The 15,350-nt window shown below is 52.5% G+C and overlaps 7 protein-coding genes across 9 annotated transcripts in view; 4 read left to right on the top strand and 3 right to left on the bottom strand.

Moving 5' to 3' along the window:
• The window catches only part of LOC125947995 (ubiquitin domain-containing protein 1), a 5,834-nt gene extending 2,360 nt beyond the window's left edge, over positions 1 to 3,474 (bottom strand). For both annotated transcript variants that reach the window (XM_049673619.1, XM_049673620.1), the window contains exon 1: positions 2,063 to 3,474. In XM_049673619.1, coding sequence (XP_049529576.1) covers positions 2,063 to 2,141 — 79 coding nt within the window. In that variant the 5' untranslated portion in view covers positions 2,142 to 3,474. The remainder of the gene's footprint in view (positions 1 to 2,062) is intronic.
• Positions 1 to 15,350, top strand: part of LOC125947999 (protein D3-like) — a 348,887-nt gene that overhangs the window by 53,733 nt on the left and 279,804 nt on the right. The gene's annotated exons all lie outside the window — the stretch shown is intronic.
• On the top strand, positions 3,610 to 5,587 carry LOC125947989 (transport and Golgi organization protein 11). Of its 2 annotated transcripts, none has more exons than XM_049673608.1 (3): positions 3,610 to 4,092; positions 4,371 to 4,698; positions 4,772 to 5,587. In XM_049673608.1, the coding sequence occupies exons 1-3, from the start codon at positions 3,834 to 3,836 to the stop codon at positions 4,986 to 4,988; spliced, it is 804 nt and encodes a 267-aa protein (XP_049529565.1). In that variant the 5' UTR covers positions 3,610 to 3,833; the 3' UTR covers positions 4,989 to 5,587. The 2 variants fall into 2 exon arrangements, with proteins under 2 accessions (XP_049529565.1, XP_049529564.1); XM_049673607.1 differs by having other exon boundaries at positions 4,359 to 4,698.
• LOC125947905 (26S proteasome non-ATPase regulatory subunit 1) lies at positions 5,944 to 9,320 on the top strand. Its single transcript, XM_049673433.1, has one exon. It carries the CDS (start codon positions 6,093 to 6,095, stop codon positions 9,246 to 9,248), a length of 3,156 nt encoding a protein of 1,051 aa, XP_049529390.1. The 5' UTR covers positions 5,944 to 6,092; the 3' UTR covers positions 9,249 to 9,320.
• On the bottom strand, positions 9,340 to 11,058 carry LOC125947960 (cytochrome c oxidase assembly protein COX15 homolog). The gene is made up of 4 exons (XM_049673571.1): positions 10,838 to 11,058; positions 10,602 to 10,752; positions 10,297 to 10,429; positions 9,340 to 10,231 (listed from the first exon to the last, which is right to left on the bottom strand). Exons 1-4 carry the CDS (start codon positions 10,997 to 10,999, stop codon positions 9,376 to 9,378), a joined length of 1,302 nt encoding a protein of 433 aa, XP_049529528.1. The 5' UTR covers positions 11,000 to 11,058; the 3' UTR covers positions 9,340 to 9,375.
• LOC125947957 (uncharacterized) lies at positions 11,116 to 12,763 on the top strand. The gene is made up of 2 exons (XM_049673568.1): positions 11,116 to 11,274; positions 11,345 to 12,763. The coding sequence occupies exons 1-2, from the start codon at positions 11,260 to 11,262 to the stop codon at positions 12,695 to 12,697; spliced, it is 1,368 nt and encodes a 455-aa protein (XP_049529525.1). The 5' UTR covers positions 11,116 to 11,259; the 3' UTR covers positions 12,698 to 12,763.
• On the bottom strand, positions 13,918 to 15,088 carry LOC125947983 (fatty acid hydroxylase domain-containing protein 2-like). Its single transcript, XM_049673599.1, has 3 exons — positions 14,947 to 15,088; positions 14,171 to 14,807; positions 13,918 to 14,065 (listed from the first exon to the last, which is right to left on the bottom strand). Exons 1-3 carry the CDS (start codon positions 15,086 to 15,088, stop codon positions 13,918 to 13,920), a joined length of 927 nt encoding a protein of 308 aa, XP_049529556.1.

The following is a 15,350-nucleotide window of genomic DNA, read 5'->3' as shown; positions in this document are numbered from 1 at the left end:
CATCTCGGGACCAGCAACACCTCCTTCCTAGTAGTCTTCCTAGGCCTAGACTCTTCTTCTCGGGCATTCGTTCGATGGGAGATAAGTTTCTATCGAGCGATCGCCTCGCTGCACTGCATGCAATGCACGCCGCCCAATTGACGGTAGATCATCTGACAAACCCGACAAAAGCAAAAGTGTTTTATCGCCACACACGCACGTGGCATATCGTGCCCTTGATTGCGCGAGCCACCATTATTGACACTATCTGTTCGAGATAAGCGTTTACTGGATTCATATTATCATACTGACGCAGGTAAGCCACGGCCAAGGACCCATTATCAGAATGGGCTGGGAGGTGGTGGTGTCATTCCATTGCCCTTTCCCATGCTGGTAATTCTTTTTTAGTGATCTAATATTACTGGAACAATATGTTTTAATCGCGCTAGATCGCGCGCCCCCAGAGCGAGGTGCTTAAAATAAGTTGCACTACATTATTTAGGTCAACAAGCTTCAAATAATGTGTGTGTGTGACCATGGTCCGCGTTCGCTCCGGTAATTAGAGGTACCTTTAGCAAAGCCACACCACCATCTCGCGGAGGGTTGGCGCCATTACTCAAAACAGATCAATATTTACATAAATCATTCTCGGTGCGGCTACGGTCCCTTCCTTCCTTGCGCTGCCCTCCGTGGCAAATGGAGCCGCGCACAATCAGCATAAGCGTTTCGTTGGCTTCTGCTCCGTGCCGCTATCACGCACCTCAATCGTTGGCGTGCGCGATTACACCTCTCGGTGCTCAATCCTAGCACCATTCCAGTCAATGCAGAGGCGACAAACTATCCTTTTAGTGTGCTGTAAAGCCGAACACAAACGATCTTGAACACCGCTTAGCGTGTGTAGAGCGCGATCGCGGTGATGCCGCCTGTAGATCATTCACGCACAAGCACACGATCGTGCGCGCAAATTTGAATCAAGGGTGCGCTCGTCTCCTCACTTCCTTCTCAAACCCCCCCCCCCCCCTTGCACCGCCTCATTGGTATTCTCCTCTTCGAGACCCTCAAAAATGTGTCATTCAGCGCACCACATCATCCCTCTGCGTTTGGTGCCGTTGCTGCTGCTGCTGTTGCTGCTGCGAACTAATAACGAAAATAGCCGCATTGCCGCACACCACGATCGCAGTAGCACCGTAGATCGCAGTAGGCGCACCACCATCGTACAACACCATCGGGTGACGAGAGTCGATGTCGAAGCCTGCTTGCCTCTCTAGGCCGATCTCATCGGCGATATTAATGGTTGCGAAGCAAGCGCTGTTTGAAGGACGTCGGCAATCGGCTAGAGTAAAAGTGGTTTCCCTTCCGCCTCCAGCAGAACTGGCCGCACCAAGACACGGACATCTAACACCCGGCAAACCAATAGCGAACCACCATCACCACACCACCAGCCTCTATGCGGTGATGGGCAAATAATGTAAAAGCATGGAATTCAACCAATTTCGTCGTCATACCACAGCGGATATATGCCGGCGGCGCACAAAGTAAGCACGACAAGCAGGTGGTGCGCCAATACGACCGGAATGCGGTGACCGTTCCGCGGGGTGGGGAGGAAAACCATCATCCACGATGGTATCACCCGTTTGCGATCGCGATCACGACGGAAACGGAACTATCGTTCGCGATCGTTCGATCCACTGCCGGGGTGTCCAGCGTGTGTTTGTAATGACGCTTCAAACATATTTTTAAATTCCTATCATGCGCGACGCTGAATGACTCTGTATTTCAATGGATTTTCCGTTATGTAGTAGGGTGAGGGCTCCTCACCGCGACAACCGATACCCCGCGACTAACTGGCCAGTCCATACGGCGTACGACCAGCTGGCAGGGAGGAAGGCCCAGCATTCAGTACGACATTCGATCTCTATGCGAATGAATATTTACACTCTGAGTATTTTAACGTGACGCCTTAAACGAGAACGGCCGAATGTGAATAGTATGCAAATCGGACAGGGACTGGGTACCAGAAGCAGACTGGAGACTGACTAGCCCTTAGACGGCCACTAGTAAACTAGACATCGATTAGACCTACCCGTCACTGGCCGGGAGACGTTGTTGGATCCGGTGTCCAGCGTTTCATCGTTCCGGTTGATGCCGATGCAGTTACCCATTACGGTGCCGCTGCTGAACCTCGCACCCGGGGTGGGGTGGCAAGAGATATGGGTAAAGTTTGTACAATCGATTCCCCGAGTTTGTGGCGGCCGGTCTCTCCGCCGAAATCCTGAGTCGTGTTTCGTGGTCGGTTTCCCTAGAAACGGACCGTGGCTTGCGTTGCTGATCCTTTCTTGTACGGTTTGAAATCCTTCGTTGTTCAGCAAAACCAACTGCTCTGCCTAGTAAGCGTCGTTCTGCTGCTGGTTCCCGTGAGGAGGTGCCACCGAGGAGAGCTTCCTGGTGGGGTGATTTGGATGATTTTCTAGTCGCTCCACCTGCGCCTGCCAGCAGCAACTTGTTATCAAGAATGGGAAGGAGACGTCGGTTCGCTAGTGTTTACTTTGTGTACCGGCAGACACACATGCACACACCATTCACACTCGATTTAGAAAACTCCGATGAAGGGTATTGTTGTTGGCCCGCTGGTTGTTCCGTACTCAGGTCGTCGTGGGTGTGGGAGGACCTTCGGACAGAGCGCTACGGTTTGATAAGCGCATTTTTTGTGTGGTTCGCTAACAAATCGCACTTCCCGGGCACAACACACACGGACGCGGAATATCTTCGAGGATTTCTGGGACGCACTACGACGTCCGGACTACTTTGATTGTCGTCGTCCTTCACCGTGAACCGGAACGATCGAAACGGTTTGCTTTGACCGTATCGCAGCGATCTCGCTGGTCGACCGCTGGCCGATTACGACACCGCAAGACGCACGTAAACGAGTAGCCGCAAGCCACAGACTCTGGTGTGGTGCAGGGGGAGTAAAACGGCAGAGGGAGGGGCGAATGAAAGAACTTAAAATCCCCGCACGATCACCAGACGGATACGGGAGGGAAGCAGGCGAACGCGAGTGTGTTGCGGTTCCATCATCATCATCATCATCATCGATGCCTTCGTTTCCTAAAATTGCTGCTCGAGCCGCCTCGGTCGATGATGGTCATGCTCAGCCGTATCGAGGCAAATGCGGCACGACCATAATCCGACGACCGAATCACCGCCAAGGAGCTCTAGGAGGGTGCTCCGCCGCACTAGGAAGACCTTTTTTTTTGCTCGCGCTGCGTGCCAAGCAGGAAGCAGCGAAAAGAAGGGCGACACCGCAATCACAATATTGGCTCACGGGGTTGGCTACGGATGCGTGCACCGCCACTGTTCGTCACTCCACCGTGGTTCACTTTTCGCACGACGCACGCAATTCAACGCACCGCACGAGAGATGAAGGGAGAATTTATTTAAGAGGAAAATATATTTTATTTCAGCACGCACGAAGAATCACGACCTTTTTGCGCTGATCGTTTTGATCGATTGCCTTTTGCGCGGTGACAGTTGCTCGATATTTCTTTCGTCGATTTCCTCGCTTAAACGGACAGGTTGAAGTTGCGTTCGAAATTGAAGCGCACTTGAAGGGAACTGAAGAAGAAGAAAAAAGGAACGAAGGGAAAAAGGAGCAGCGAAAACAGATTACTTAACGAAGAAAAGGAGGCTTCCCGTGAAATTCCGTGAGATTTCCGTGCGTGTTATCCCGGGAACCTGCCCCAATTCTTTGTGCTCGCAGACGGCGGGAGAGGGAATAGTAAAAATAGTTTTGCGCCCAACCATCGTCGGTCGTCGTTTGCATCGGAATCTCGGCCGTCGTCGTGCCCGCGCACAAAATGGCTCGTTCTATAAGTCCTGGAGGATATTCGAACTACGAGGACGACTCGCTGTTCCAGAACGCCGCCTTCACGCACGACATCAGCGAGCAGATGCGCGTTCCGAAGCGGATCCGGGCCACCGGAGACTACTTCGATGATCACGAGCGGGATCTGCTGCCGAACGGGAATGGAGAAATCAATTCGTGGAATTACCACAACAAGATCGATATGACCGTACCGGACCGTATTGTGGTGCTCGGTCAGGATCAACATCTGGGTAAGTTCCCGGCGGGGTCACTACTCGTTCACTTGTGCCTGGTCCCTTTAACTTACACCGACCTCTTTCCTCTTTCTGTCTCTCACACTGTCCGACGGCTAACCACCAACAAATCATGCATCTTCACCTCACCAAACTGGACGATGGAAAATGGCATTCCGGGATCCGGGAACTAACCATTAACGCGCTTCATCGTCTAACCATATCAATGTTGGCCACTGCGCAATCATGTGTATCGAACCGAATCGGTTTCTAATCCACCCCAGTTCTCACGTCAGGCACCAAATCGGCTCCGCGAGAAATCATGCTGGAAAACTCCATCCTGCCGAAGGATCCGGGGTTCGTGCGAGTGTCCACACCGCCCCGTGTGATCACGCTCAATGAGCACCACTTCCCGTCGGCCTCCGATGAGCCGGAAGAGAACGCCAAAGATCTCGAGCAGGAGGATGACTACGGACCGGCTTCGCTGGAATCACTCGAAGACCCCAACAATAGCCAAGTGTTCTACTCCCGACCGGTGGCCTCTCACGCTGGTCACTCTCGAGAGTCTACCGCGAAGCGATCCGCATTTTCCAAGTACAACAACGAGCTGACTCTGACTAGAAGGTAACGGGAGGAACGGATGGCCGTTTGGCGAGAACTGAGTATACGAACTGCTTTTTACGGTTTCTTCCCTTAGCATGCGCGAGGAAACACCGACATTCGGTGGCAGTTTGGAGAATCTAACACCCTCCGAGGAAGTAACGCACTTACGGCGCCAGGTGGCCAAGATCAACCGGCGCCTGTTGGCCATTGAGCTGGATTCGGTGCAGCGGCAGCAGCGAGAAAAGATTATCTACTGCGTCGGCATGGCGTACCTGCTGTTTAAAACGTTCATGTGGTTAAGCCGGAAATAGAGCGGTCATGGGCAGGTTTGAAGCGCATTAAGTGTCCAAGAAAGGAACAGCGTTTGTCGCGACTTTCAGATCGTGGCCACTTGAAAGCGAACACAGAATTGGTTTTTTGGGTTACAGGAGTGGGGTTTGTGGCTTTATGTGATTGGAGATTGGAGCTAATGGAGATTGGAAAAAAGATGGGAATGGAAAAACCATCCCCGACATCCGTCGGTCGGTCATTCCTCGTCAGTGGTACAGATTTAAAGATGAAAGTATTTCCATAAACACATCCTATGCTAGATGGATAGATTTTCCAAGACTTTTTTGATTTTCTATTATCCAACAGATAGGAACTAGCGAGAGAAACAGACAGCGGGTGGAGTGGGAGGCATTTTTATACATTTTTCTTTCTTTAGCTCTACCACTCGGTTTATCGCGTTGAGAAGCAGGAGGTGTGTACATGATTTTCCCCCCATCATGAAAGGTGATGCTTTCCTTCTTTTTTTAAGTTATTCAACAAAAATGAAATCCACAAGCGATAAGATAAGGCAAAATCCATGTTTGAGACGTTTCGAATTGGCTGAGAAGTATAAATAAATATCGTTATGTTACGAGTAGAGCGCGCAGTGTCGCCTGATGCCTTTAATGGGAAATAGTCGCCGGATAAGGCCGGAAGGACACCCAGTTCTGCTTATCGTCCTTGACCCAGCGTCGCCGGGAAACAGGGTTGACTCCATGGAAGCCGTTCGTCGAAGGCAAGAAGAATCATTTATAAATTAATACCGATTGGTAATATTCGTGATTGATGAATTTTGCAGTCCTAGTTTAAAACGGATAAATTCCAAAAATAATCCGACATGCTGGATGACAAACGACTCCACGCGAGCATGCATGTACGGATCGCACGCACACTAATGCCCGCGGTGACTTGTCAAACAAGCGATTTTTGGCTGTCAAACAAGCAGCAAGGAGGAGATTTTATGAAAGTCATCAAAAGCGGCAAGAAAGAAAAGCGATTTCGTCTGCGCCTCGTCCATTATTTCTCTCGTTCTGCGTGCAAGGAGCGGTAGTATTTTCAGTGAAAAGTTCTCCACAGAAGAAGCACCGATAAAAAGCGATAGCACCATGGTGAACATCACGTCCGCCGCCGGCATCATCTGCCTGCTGGACGAGCCCGTCGTCGAGCTGAAGGTGTTTGCCCTCAGCAAACTCAACATGATAGTGGACGAGTTCTGGCCGGAAATCTCGGAGGCGGCCGAAAAGATCGAGATGCTGCACGAGGACAAAGGCTTCTCGCACCACGAGCTGGCGGCCCTGGTGGCCTCGAAGGTGTACTACCATCTCGGTTCGTTCGAGGATTCGCTGACGTACGCGCTGGGAGCGGGCGATCTGTTCGACGTGAATGCGCGCACCGAGTACGTGGACACGATCATCGCCAAGTGCATCGACCACTACACGCAGCTGCGGGTGCAGGCCGTGGAGGCACAGGAAGCGAACCTCGCCCCGAAACCGATCGATGCTCGTCTGGAAGCGATCGTCAACCGGATGATCCAGCGCTGTCTCGACGATGGCCAGTACAAGCAGGCACTCGGTATTGCGCTCGAAACGCGACGCATGGACATCGTGGAAGCGTCGATTATGAAGGCGGACGATGTGCCCGGTATGCTGGCGTACGCGTTCCAGGTGACGATGGGCTTCATCCAGAATCGTGCCTTCCGCAACACCGTACTCCGGTGTTTGGTGGGTCTGTACCGTAACGCTGGCGTTCCCGACTACGTCAACATGTGCCAGTGTTTGATCTTCCTCGAGGATCCACTCGCCGTCGCCGAAGTGCTCGATGGACTGACGAAGGATGGTGATGCGGCGGTGCTGATGGCATACCAGATTGCGTTCGATCTGTACGAATCCGCCACCCAGCAGTACCTTGGACAAGTGCTTCAAGCCCTCAAAGCAACGGCCCCCATCCCCTCCGCTCTTACTTCCAACTTTAAACCGCAAGGAACCGCTGCTGCAGCGGCCGGCTCTGTCGAGGTGAAGCAAGAACCAAAAGAAGAGGAAGAACAGCCATTGGTGGAGCAGCAACAGCAGCAGCAGAAAATCGAACGCACGCTGGACAGTTTGAACGAGGCGGAAAAGGTTCACCAAAAGAACATCGAAAAGCTGGCCAGCATCCTATCGGGTGAGGTGTCGATCGAGCTGCAGTTACAGTTCCTTATCCGCAGCAATCACGCCGATCTGCAAATTCTGCGTGCGACCAAGGAAGCGGTCCGTGTCTCCATCTGCCACACTGCCACCGTGATCGCGAACGCGTTCATGCACAGTGGCACCACGAGCGATCAGTTCCTGCGCGACAATCTCGAGTGGTTGGCTCGGGCCACCAATTGGGCTAAACTGACGGCCACGGCATCGCTCGGTGTTATCCATCGCGGACACGAAACGGATTCGCTCGCTCTCATGCAGAGCTATCTGCCAAAGGAGAGTGGTCCCAGTTCCGGTTACTCCGAGGGTGGTGGTCTGTATGCGCTCGGTCTGATCCACGCCAATCATGGCGCAAACATTATCGATTATCTACTGCAGCAGCTGAAGGATGCACAGAACGAGAACGTACGTCATGGCGGTTGCCTGGGACTGGGTTTGGCCGCAATGGGTACCCATCGGCAGGATGTGTACGAGCAGCTTAAATTCAATCTGTACCAGGATGATGCCGTTACGGGTGAAGCGGCCGGTATTGCGATGGGTATGCTGATGCTGGGCTCAAAGCATGCCCAAGCGATCGAGGATATGGTGTCGTACGCACAGGAAACGCAACACGAAAAGATTCTGCGTGGATTGGCCGTCGGTATTTCGCTCACGATGTACGCACGGCTCGAGGAAGCGGATGCACTGGTGGCCTCGCTTTCGAACGATAAGGATCCTGTGCTGCGTCGCAGTGGAATGTACACCCTAGCGATGGCCTACTGTGGAACGGGTCATAATCAAGCGATTCGCAAATTGCTTCATGTGGCCGTCAGCGATGTGAATGATGATGTGCGTCGTGCGGCCGTTACGGCGATCGGATTCATTCTGTTCCGTTCACCGGAACAGTGTCCTTCCGTCGTCTCACTGCTGGCCGAGTCCTACAATCCGCACGTCCGCTACGGTGCTGCCATGGCACTTGGTATTGCGTGCGCCGGAACGGGTTCGCGGGAAGCGATCGCTTTGCTGGAACCGATGGCCAAATTTGATCCGGTTAACTTTGTCCGCCAGGGTGCTCTGATCGCTTCGGCCATGATACTGATCCAGCAGACCGACCAAACCTGCCCGAAGGTAACGTTCTTCCGCCAGCTGTACACCCAGGTCATCACGAACAAGCACGAGGACGTAATGGCCAAGTACGGAGCGATCCTCGCTCAGGGTATCATCGATGCCGGTGGTCGTAACGTGACGGTTAGTTTGCAATCACGTACCGGACACACGAACCTGCAGGCCGTTGTCGGTATGCTGGTGTTCACGCAGTACTGGTACTGGTTCCCGTTGGCCCACTGTCTATCGCTGGCCTTCACTCCGACCTGTCTGATTGCGCTGAACTCGGATCTAAAGATGCCGAAGATTGACCTCAAATCGGCGGCCCGACCTTCCCTCTACGCCTACCCAGCACCGCTCGAGGAGAAGAAACGCGAAGAACGGGAAAAGGTAACCACAGCCGTCCTATCGATTGCGGCGCGTGCCAAACGCCGCGAAGGTGACAAGAAGAAGGATGCTTCTGCAGCAGTGGCTGCGGCCGCTACCGGAGAGAGCAAGATGGAAGTCGACGAAGAGCCGGCCGCGAAGGAGGAGAAACCGAAGGAGGACACGACGAAAGCGGCCGCAACGACGGCCAGTCCAGCCAAGGACGATTCGAAGAAGAAGGCCACCGACAAATCGGCCACCACCACCGCTGCTGCTGGTTCTCCTGCGCCCGCCACTGGAGATGAAGCGACGGCAGCAGGATCCTCTTCCACGGATAAAGCGTCGGCGGCTGGTAGCGATAAGAAGGTACCGAAGGAGCCGGAACCAAGCTTCGAGATACTGTCCAATCCGGCACGCGTCATGCGCCAGCAGCTGAAGGTGATTAGCATTGCCGAGGGAACACCGTACACACCGCTCAAGGAGGTCACGATCGGTGGAATCGTCATGATGAAGCACACGTCCGGCGGGGAGCAGGTGTTGGTTGAACCGGTGGCCGCCTGTGGACCGAAGAACGACGATCTAAAGGAACCGGATGCGCCGGAACCGTTTGAATATGTCGAAGATGATGCTTAAACGTGCACATTATCACTATCGCGTGTCGTGTTTGTAATCATTAATCATTTCGACTTCGAACTGAAACTATAATAAATTGTTTAAATCCTAATTATTCCTGTTGCTGGTGTTGCTGCTATTTTTTCCTTTATTTCGGAAGCCTTCGAACAAGCTTCAATTCATGTGTGAGCCAGATAGCGAACGAAAGCAAAAGCAACGAACCGGACTGATGACTAGCGGCCAGTGGAACGGGAACGTACGTTAGCAGTGTGGTTATGCCAAGGGCCACCTGCATCCAGCCCATCGCGGCTACGGCTGCGGCCGCTCGATAGGCCCGTGGTGGTAATACACGCTGGCGAGATATCAGGAACATTCCCGTGATGAGCGTGAGCGTGGCCGTACCCAGCACCCGGTGGTCAAACTGTACGGTCGTAGGGTTTTCCGTAAAGTTGCGCAACGTTGGCGATAGCGCCAGAATGTCGCTCGGAATCCAGCGGTCTGCCATTTTCGGGAACGAGTTGTAGATCAGACCAGCATCCAGCCCGGCCACGAATGCACCGGATAGGGCCGTTAGAAACACGGCAGCTTTGGTCGCGTGCGCCAGGCCCTTGAAGCGGAATGTTGCGGCCGGGATTTGTCCAAGCAGTTTCTGTGCTGGCAACAGTCTATCGAGGGCGGACCAGAGGAAGAGCGAGTACAGCACGAACGCGAAGCCAAGATGTGACGCTAGGCGGTACTGGGAAACACGCGGTACATCGCTTTCCGCCTGGAAACGATCCTCGAGTCCAGATTTGACCATGTACCAGCCCATCAGTCCTTGCAGACCGATCAGCGTGCCGAAGGCCAGAACACGCACCTTCATTGCACGATTAAAGTACCCGCGGGACCAAAAGTAGATTGCTGGCAGTGCGTAGAAGGCTCCGATGGCTCGTCCCCACATCCGATGACCGTACTCCATGTACCAGATAAGCTTAAACTCTTGCAGTGTGATGTCCTTATTTTTGCTGCCGAAGAAAGGGGAAGAGGATTAGAACACGCCAGTGGCCAGCCACAGTGCGCTGTTGCTTACAGTTTGAATTCCGGAAACTGTTGATACTTCTCGAACTCCTCCTTCCACTCACTGTCCGTTCGGGGCATCTTTTCGCCGAGCAGTTTCCAAGTTACCATCGAAAGGCCGGACTCCGTCAGCCGCGTGACGCCTCCTGCGCATCCGTTCCGTGATCCGCGATCCGAAGAACGAGCAAACGATGAAGAAGAGTTAGTAACGGTGTGGAATCGGGAATGTTTATTGCTCTCGGCCAGTTCTCTGTACAATCTCCTTCACCACGAGTTCGACGCAGTAAAGGACGAAAGCATAGCATAGAGCTACCCCACCTAGAACGACGGCCACGAACACCATCCCGCTGCATCCGGCCAGCCAGTAACCGATCGCTTTGCTGCCTTTCTCCGGCGTGTTCGCTTTCGTGCAATACCGGCTGATGGGAGTGCGTAACGTCCTGCCGATTGTAAGCAGCTGTCCAGGGGTCTACGGGTTCCAGGGAACAAGGGAAGATACGTTAGAATTATCTGGAAGGATCAGACGCCCTCCGCGAGACCGGATTCCGGCGTACCTTTTTTGTTGCATCACGGAAGGCAATCGGCGCTCGTGGTTTGACTAGAAGCGCCTGGCTGGCGAAAGATCTGGCGGGACTGATGGTTTTAAATGCAGAATATTTACTACCGGAGGCACCGTTTCGTAGTAGACACGAGGAAATGCGTAAACAGTTGAACATTTTATCTTTAATTCGTAAAATACTAAGCACAGCAGAAAAAGTTGCGAAATCCGAGCCGGAATTTTTGTTTTGGTGAGAAACCCCCGGTGACAGCTCACTATCGTGAGTTTCGCGCTGCTTTCGCGCTCCGAAAAATGCGCCCGGTGAGCATTTTTCGGAGTTTCACAAAAAAAACCGGCGTTTTGGTTAATCTACGCTCGTTATCAGCAAGGTTTTCGGTAAAAGTACGCTTTCAGTTATAGTTCCTACGAATTGCCACGATGTCCGGATCGACGGTAAGAAAACGAACCACGAAACCCCGAAAAATCGGTGCGGCCTGACCGAGGTTTTCCACTTTTTCCGCAGAATCTGTTGGAGTGCGTGCGCTACGTGGTTTCTCCGAATGCCGAGACTTTCCTCAGCTTTGTGACGAAGCACAAGAGTGCCCTTATCGATTCGGTCCAGCTGTTACCGAAGGCGGAAGCGACGGAGGAAGTGGAGCTCGCGTTGACCTTTATGCAGCATTATATGCATCTGGAAGATGATGGGGTGGTCGATAAGCCGACCGCCAAGCACCGGATGCTGATCGATCGCCGGAAGTCACTGTTCGAGATTCTGCTCGATCTGCACTCGGCCATGCGTGCCACCTGCGTTGGCTTTGCGCTGTACTTTTACGGGGACAATCCGATCACGAGCAAAGCGATCGAGTTGCTGCTGCAGTTCCCGGCGTTCTCGGAGACACGGAATGAACAGCTGGCGCTGACCGGTCCCATTCCGGCCCTGCATCTTGCCTACTGTACGATGATTGTGTTCGATTCGTGCGATCTGGAATCGGCCAGTGATCGTTTGGCCTTCGCCTGGGCGACGAACGATGCACCGTGGGCCATCCGGAACGTGCTGGTGCAGGAAACGGTAAAGGATGAGCTATTGCAGCTGGTTCGCTTGAAACTGAAACCGTACACCGAGGAACAGAAGCAGTACCTGAAGGAACCGTTCGAGAAGGCATTGGCAGAATCGAAAAATCTCGGTGCGCAACTGGTACAGAGTGCCACGGATGAGGGCGCGATCAAGCCGACACTTGCCTTGTTGCCGGGTGTGCAGTATTTGCTACCGGAATCTGGCAACGCCAAGCCTCATCAGCCGAGCCCGATCGTAACGGTTTCCGTTTTCCGCACCGCCAAGGAAGCGGTAACGTTGGCCAACGCGACCAACGGAGGATCGGTTTCGTTGTGGACCGAGGAGCTTTCGCTGACGTTCGAAGTCGCTTACGGATTGCAGTGTGGTACGGTATGGGTCAACGGCTTCGCCGAACTGAACCCCAAGTGTCCGTACACGTTCCGGAAGGAGGATTACACCTACGGATCGGATTATGCCGTTTGTGAGAAGAAAACTAAGAAGGTGTTCGCCGCTACGGCCGCCGAACCCTCGAATAGTACCGATCGGAACCAGGCAGCGATCAAGAGCTTGGGAACGTACGTGCCCGATACCCGCAGCTACCGCGGCAGTATGGTGCTGGTGGAAAAGGGCATCCACTATGAGACGATCTGCAGCCCGGTGGATCTAAAGGTGTACGGCGAAGGTCATCGGCTGGCCATTGTCGGCAACTTTTGGGATACGTTCGTGTCGTTGGATGTGATCGATCGACGCTTGGTGCTGGATACCGTGCACAACCAGCGTAAAGTGATCTGCATTCCGTTTGGCGTTACTTTTGCTAACTAAACATTCCGTTTTCGGTGGCCCTTCCGGAAGGCCATTTCTTGATTTCCATTATGTATGAAATAAAATGATGCTATTTTTCTATAATTATTAACTTTTTTCTCCTTTTTATGTATTCGTCAGTGTCAAACCGCAATCGCGGCTCATAACTCATGTAACGACGACCACGTAGGAGCTCAACATTCATCTGATCGTAATGAAACATTAATAATCTGTAAATCCCACCCCAACGTAGCCGCGGTCCCACACAGCTTCCACCTTACAAGGTTAACACATTTCTCAATCATCCGAGAAGTGAAGGATTGTCAACAACTAAGGGCCAGGGATAGCATCATTTCCATCTACTAGATTTCGTTACTTATAATCTATGCAGCGTCAAGGTGAGGAGCGGCAAACGCCTTCCAGTCCAGCATTCCAACCTGTCGTCCAGCATCCAGCGTTATGGACTTGGCTTGATTGATTATGACGGCTATTTTGTCATTCCGTTGATCGAACTACGCAGTGTACCGGCAGAATGTGCCACACCAGCATGCTCAGGGCTGTTTAAACTGTAAATCTACCTGTTAGTATCGTAACTGTTAGCAACGTTCAAATACCTGGTCGACAAATCTACCGTTTCTTTGATATTAACCTTCACCTGCCTCTGCTCCTGCTACCCACTGCAACTCCCTGCAACATTTAGAAATCTTGCCCTTCAAGCACAAGGCCGCGAAGGGTTCATGGGGTCAGCCGAAAGAGCTGGTAAAAGGAGGTTACGAAAACGCATGCCCACGATCGCTGCTCCGTAGCTTCATTAGGAGCTGGCTTCATTAGGAGCGTAGCAGTGATCCGCTAACCAAAAACTACCATAGAAAGTGATCCGTTCGAGATGACTGCCGATGCTGGTTGTGTCATGCCTCAATCTCTGGTGACCAACGGCACCGAAAAAGGCTGCAAAACGTGATCATGGGGACTGCGTGCTATCTTGATCATTCACTAAACATGCATGCGTGCTACGGTTTTATCGGTTTCTATTATCTGTTGTGCATTTGGTTGGTTAGCAAAAGCAATAAACGATCGACCTTGAATTCCTGTATGATAATTATAGCCTTTCACTTACCTTTTCCCAACACCGTGACCTCCCAAGGTAACAAAAACAGTTTGACCAAGTTTCGGTTCCATTAAATGTTACATTTTACTGTTGGACTTAGTTTTCACTGTTTGCGTTCATATAATACCTACTCTCACGCTTCCTTATCTGGTACTGCCTCGCGGGCCGATCTAAAGCTTAACAGTCGATAGTGCCGCTGGAATTGTTTTTTGCGTAGAAACTCCTTCGCTGTGCCGTGAACCAGATCCCACAGCCCCGAATTGCCAAAGCATTGGTTGAAGCTGTCGCAAAGAGGCGGAGAAAAGAGGTCACCCACATGGGTTGATTTATTGAATGAACGATGTATCGATAGTAGCAGCAGTAGCAGCAGCAGAAGCAATACTTACTTAAAGTGATGATAGTCGTGAAACTCCGAGCTGGCCAAAAACGGTAGATGATAGTCGGAATGGTCGACGAGGGTGTCCACCATAACGTAGGTAAACCAGATGGCTACGGTGAACACGTGGCACCGCATGAGGGCTGGTCCGATGTAGACCGGTAGCAGATCACTCAGCACAAACTCCACCGGATGGGAGTACATCGCGGACAGTGCGACAGGTGAACGCCACTCGTGGTGCTGCTTGTGGAACCTCCGGTACATACTGCCATGGTGCAGCAACCGGTGTGTATAGTAATAGCCAATCTCCCAGGTCAGCACGCATACTGCCAGATCCCGTACGATAATCCACGGTGCCGGTAGCACACGGACCGGGGGAACTTCGGTGACGATCAGCCTGGCGGCGCGGTACATCAGGTACGCGGTCGGAATACCGAACCCGAACTGATTGCGCAGCACAACGCGGACGAGATGCCAGAAACGGTCCAGCGACAGTGGTTCGTTGGTCCCCGGCTGTATCTTGTACTTTCGCAGGGCTCGCGGCCTGCCGGTCAGATCCATGCTCATGAACAGTAAACCCACGAGCCAGAACAACGAGTACGTGTAGGTGACCAGGAACCAAACGTACAGCACATCGGGATCATCTCCTGTTTGTGGTGAGGTAGGACAATCAAATGCAACGTTTTTTTTCAGTCGAATGAGTTCACTTGCAGTTCCACTTCTATCGCAACACTCTTGAGCACGTCCTTTGGACCCCTCCCCCCTTTTGTACCACTAACCACCTACCGATCACATCCAACAGTTGATTCCACTTGCTTTCGATAAATCCCATCCCCTGTACCGGGAGGGGCGATTCGAGCAACGATCCATTGATGAAGAAGGAGACGTTGGAGAAGTCGGCAGAATTCGGTAACGGTAGGTACTCCATTTCCGCAGGATCAGGATTTCCGATTCACAAATAAAAACGCAGCTTCGATACTCCCAACAGATTCCAGAGCGAGCAGACTGTGCGTGGCGCATTAGACGGCATTTGGACGGATACTGGGAGCGCAGTGCGTGTGCATCTTAGCTGTAGGGGGGAATTCGTTTTTGAATTTTGCTGTTGTCCATTTTGGGTGAACCACGTGTAGCGGTGGGGCGGTTCGATCGTCGCTAATCGTTGACTCGACCCAACGACCGACGGTGGCTTT

Source organism: Anopheles darlingi, chromosome 2 (assembly GCF_943734745.1).
Source record: "Anopheles darlingi chromosome 2, idAnoDarlMG_H_01, whole genome shotgun sequence".
Lineage (NCBI taxonomy): Eukaryota > Metazoa > Arthropoda > Insecta > Diptera > Culicidae > Anopheles > Anopheles darlingi.
The sequence above is the reverse complement of the archived record's forward strand: the minus strand, read 5'-3'. Positions and strand labels throughout refer to the sequence as shown.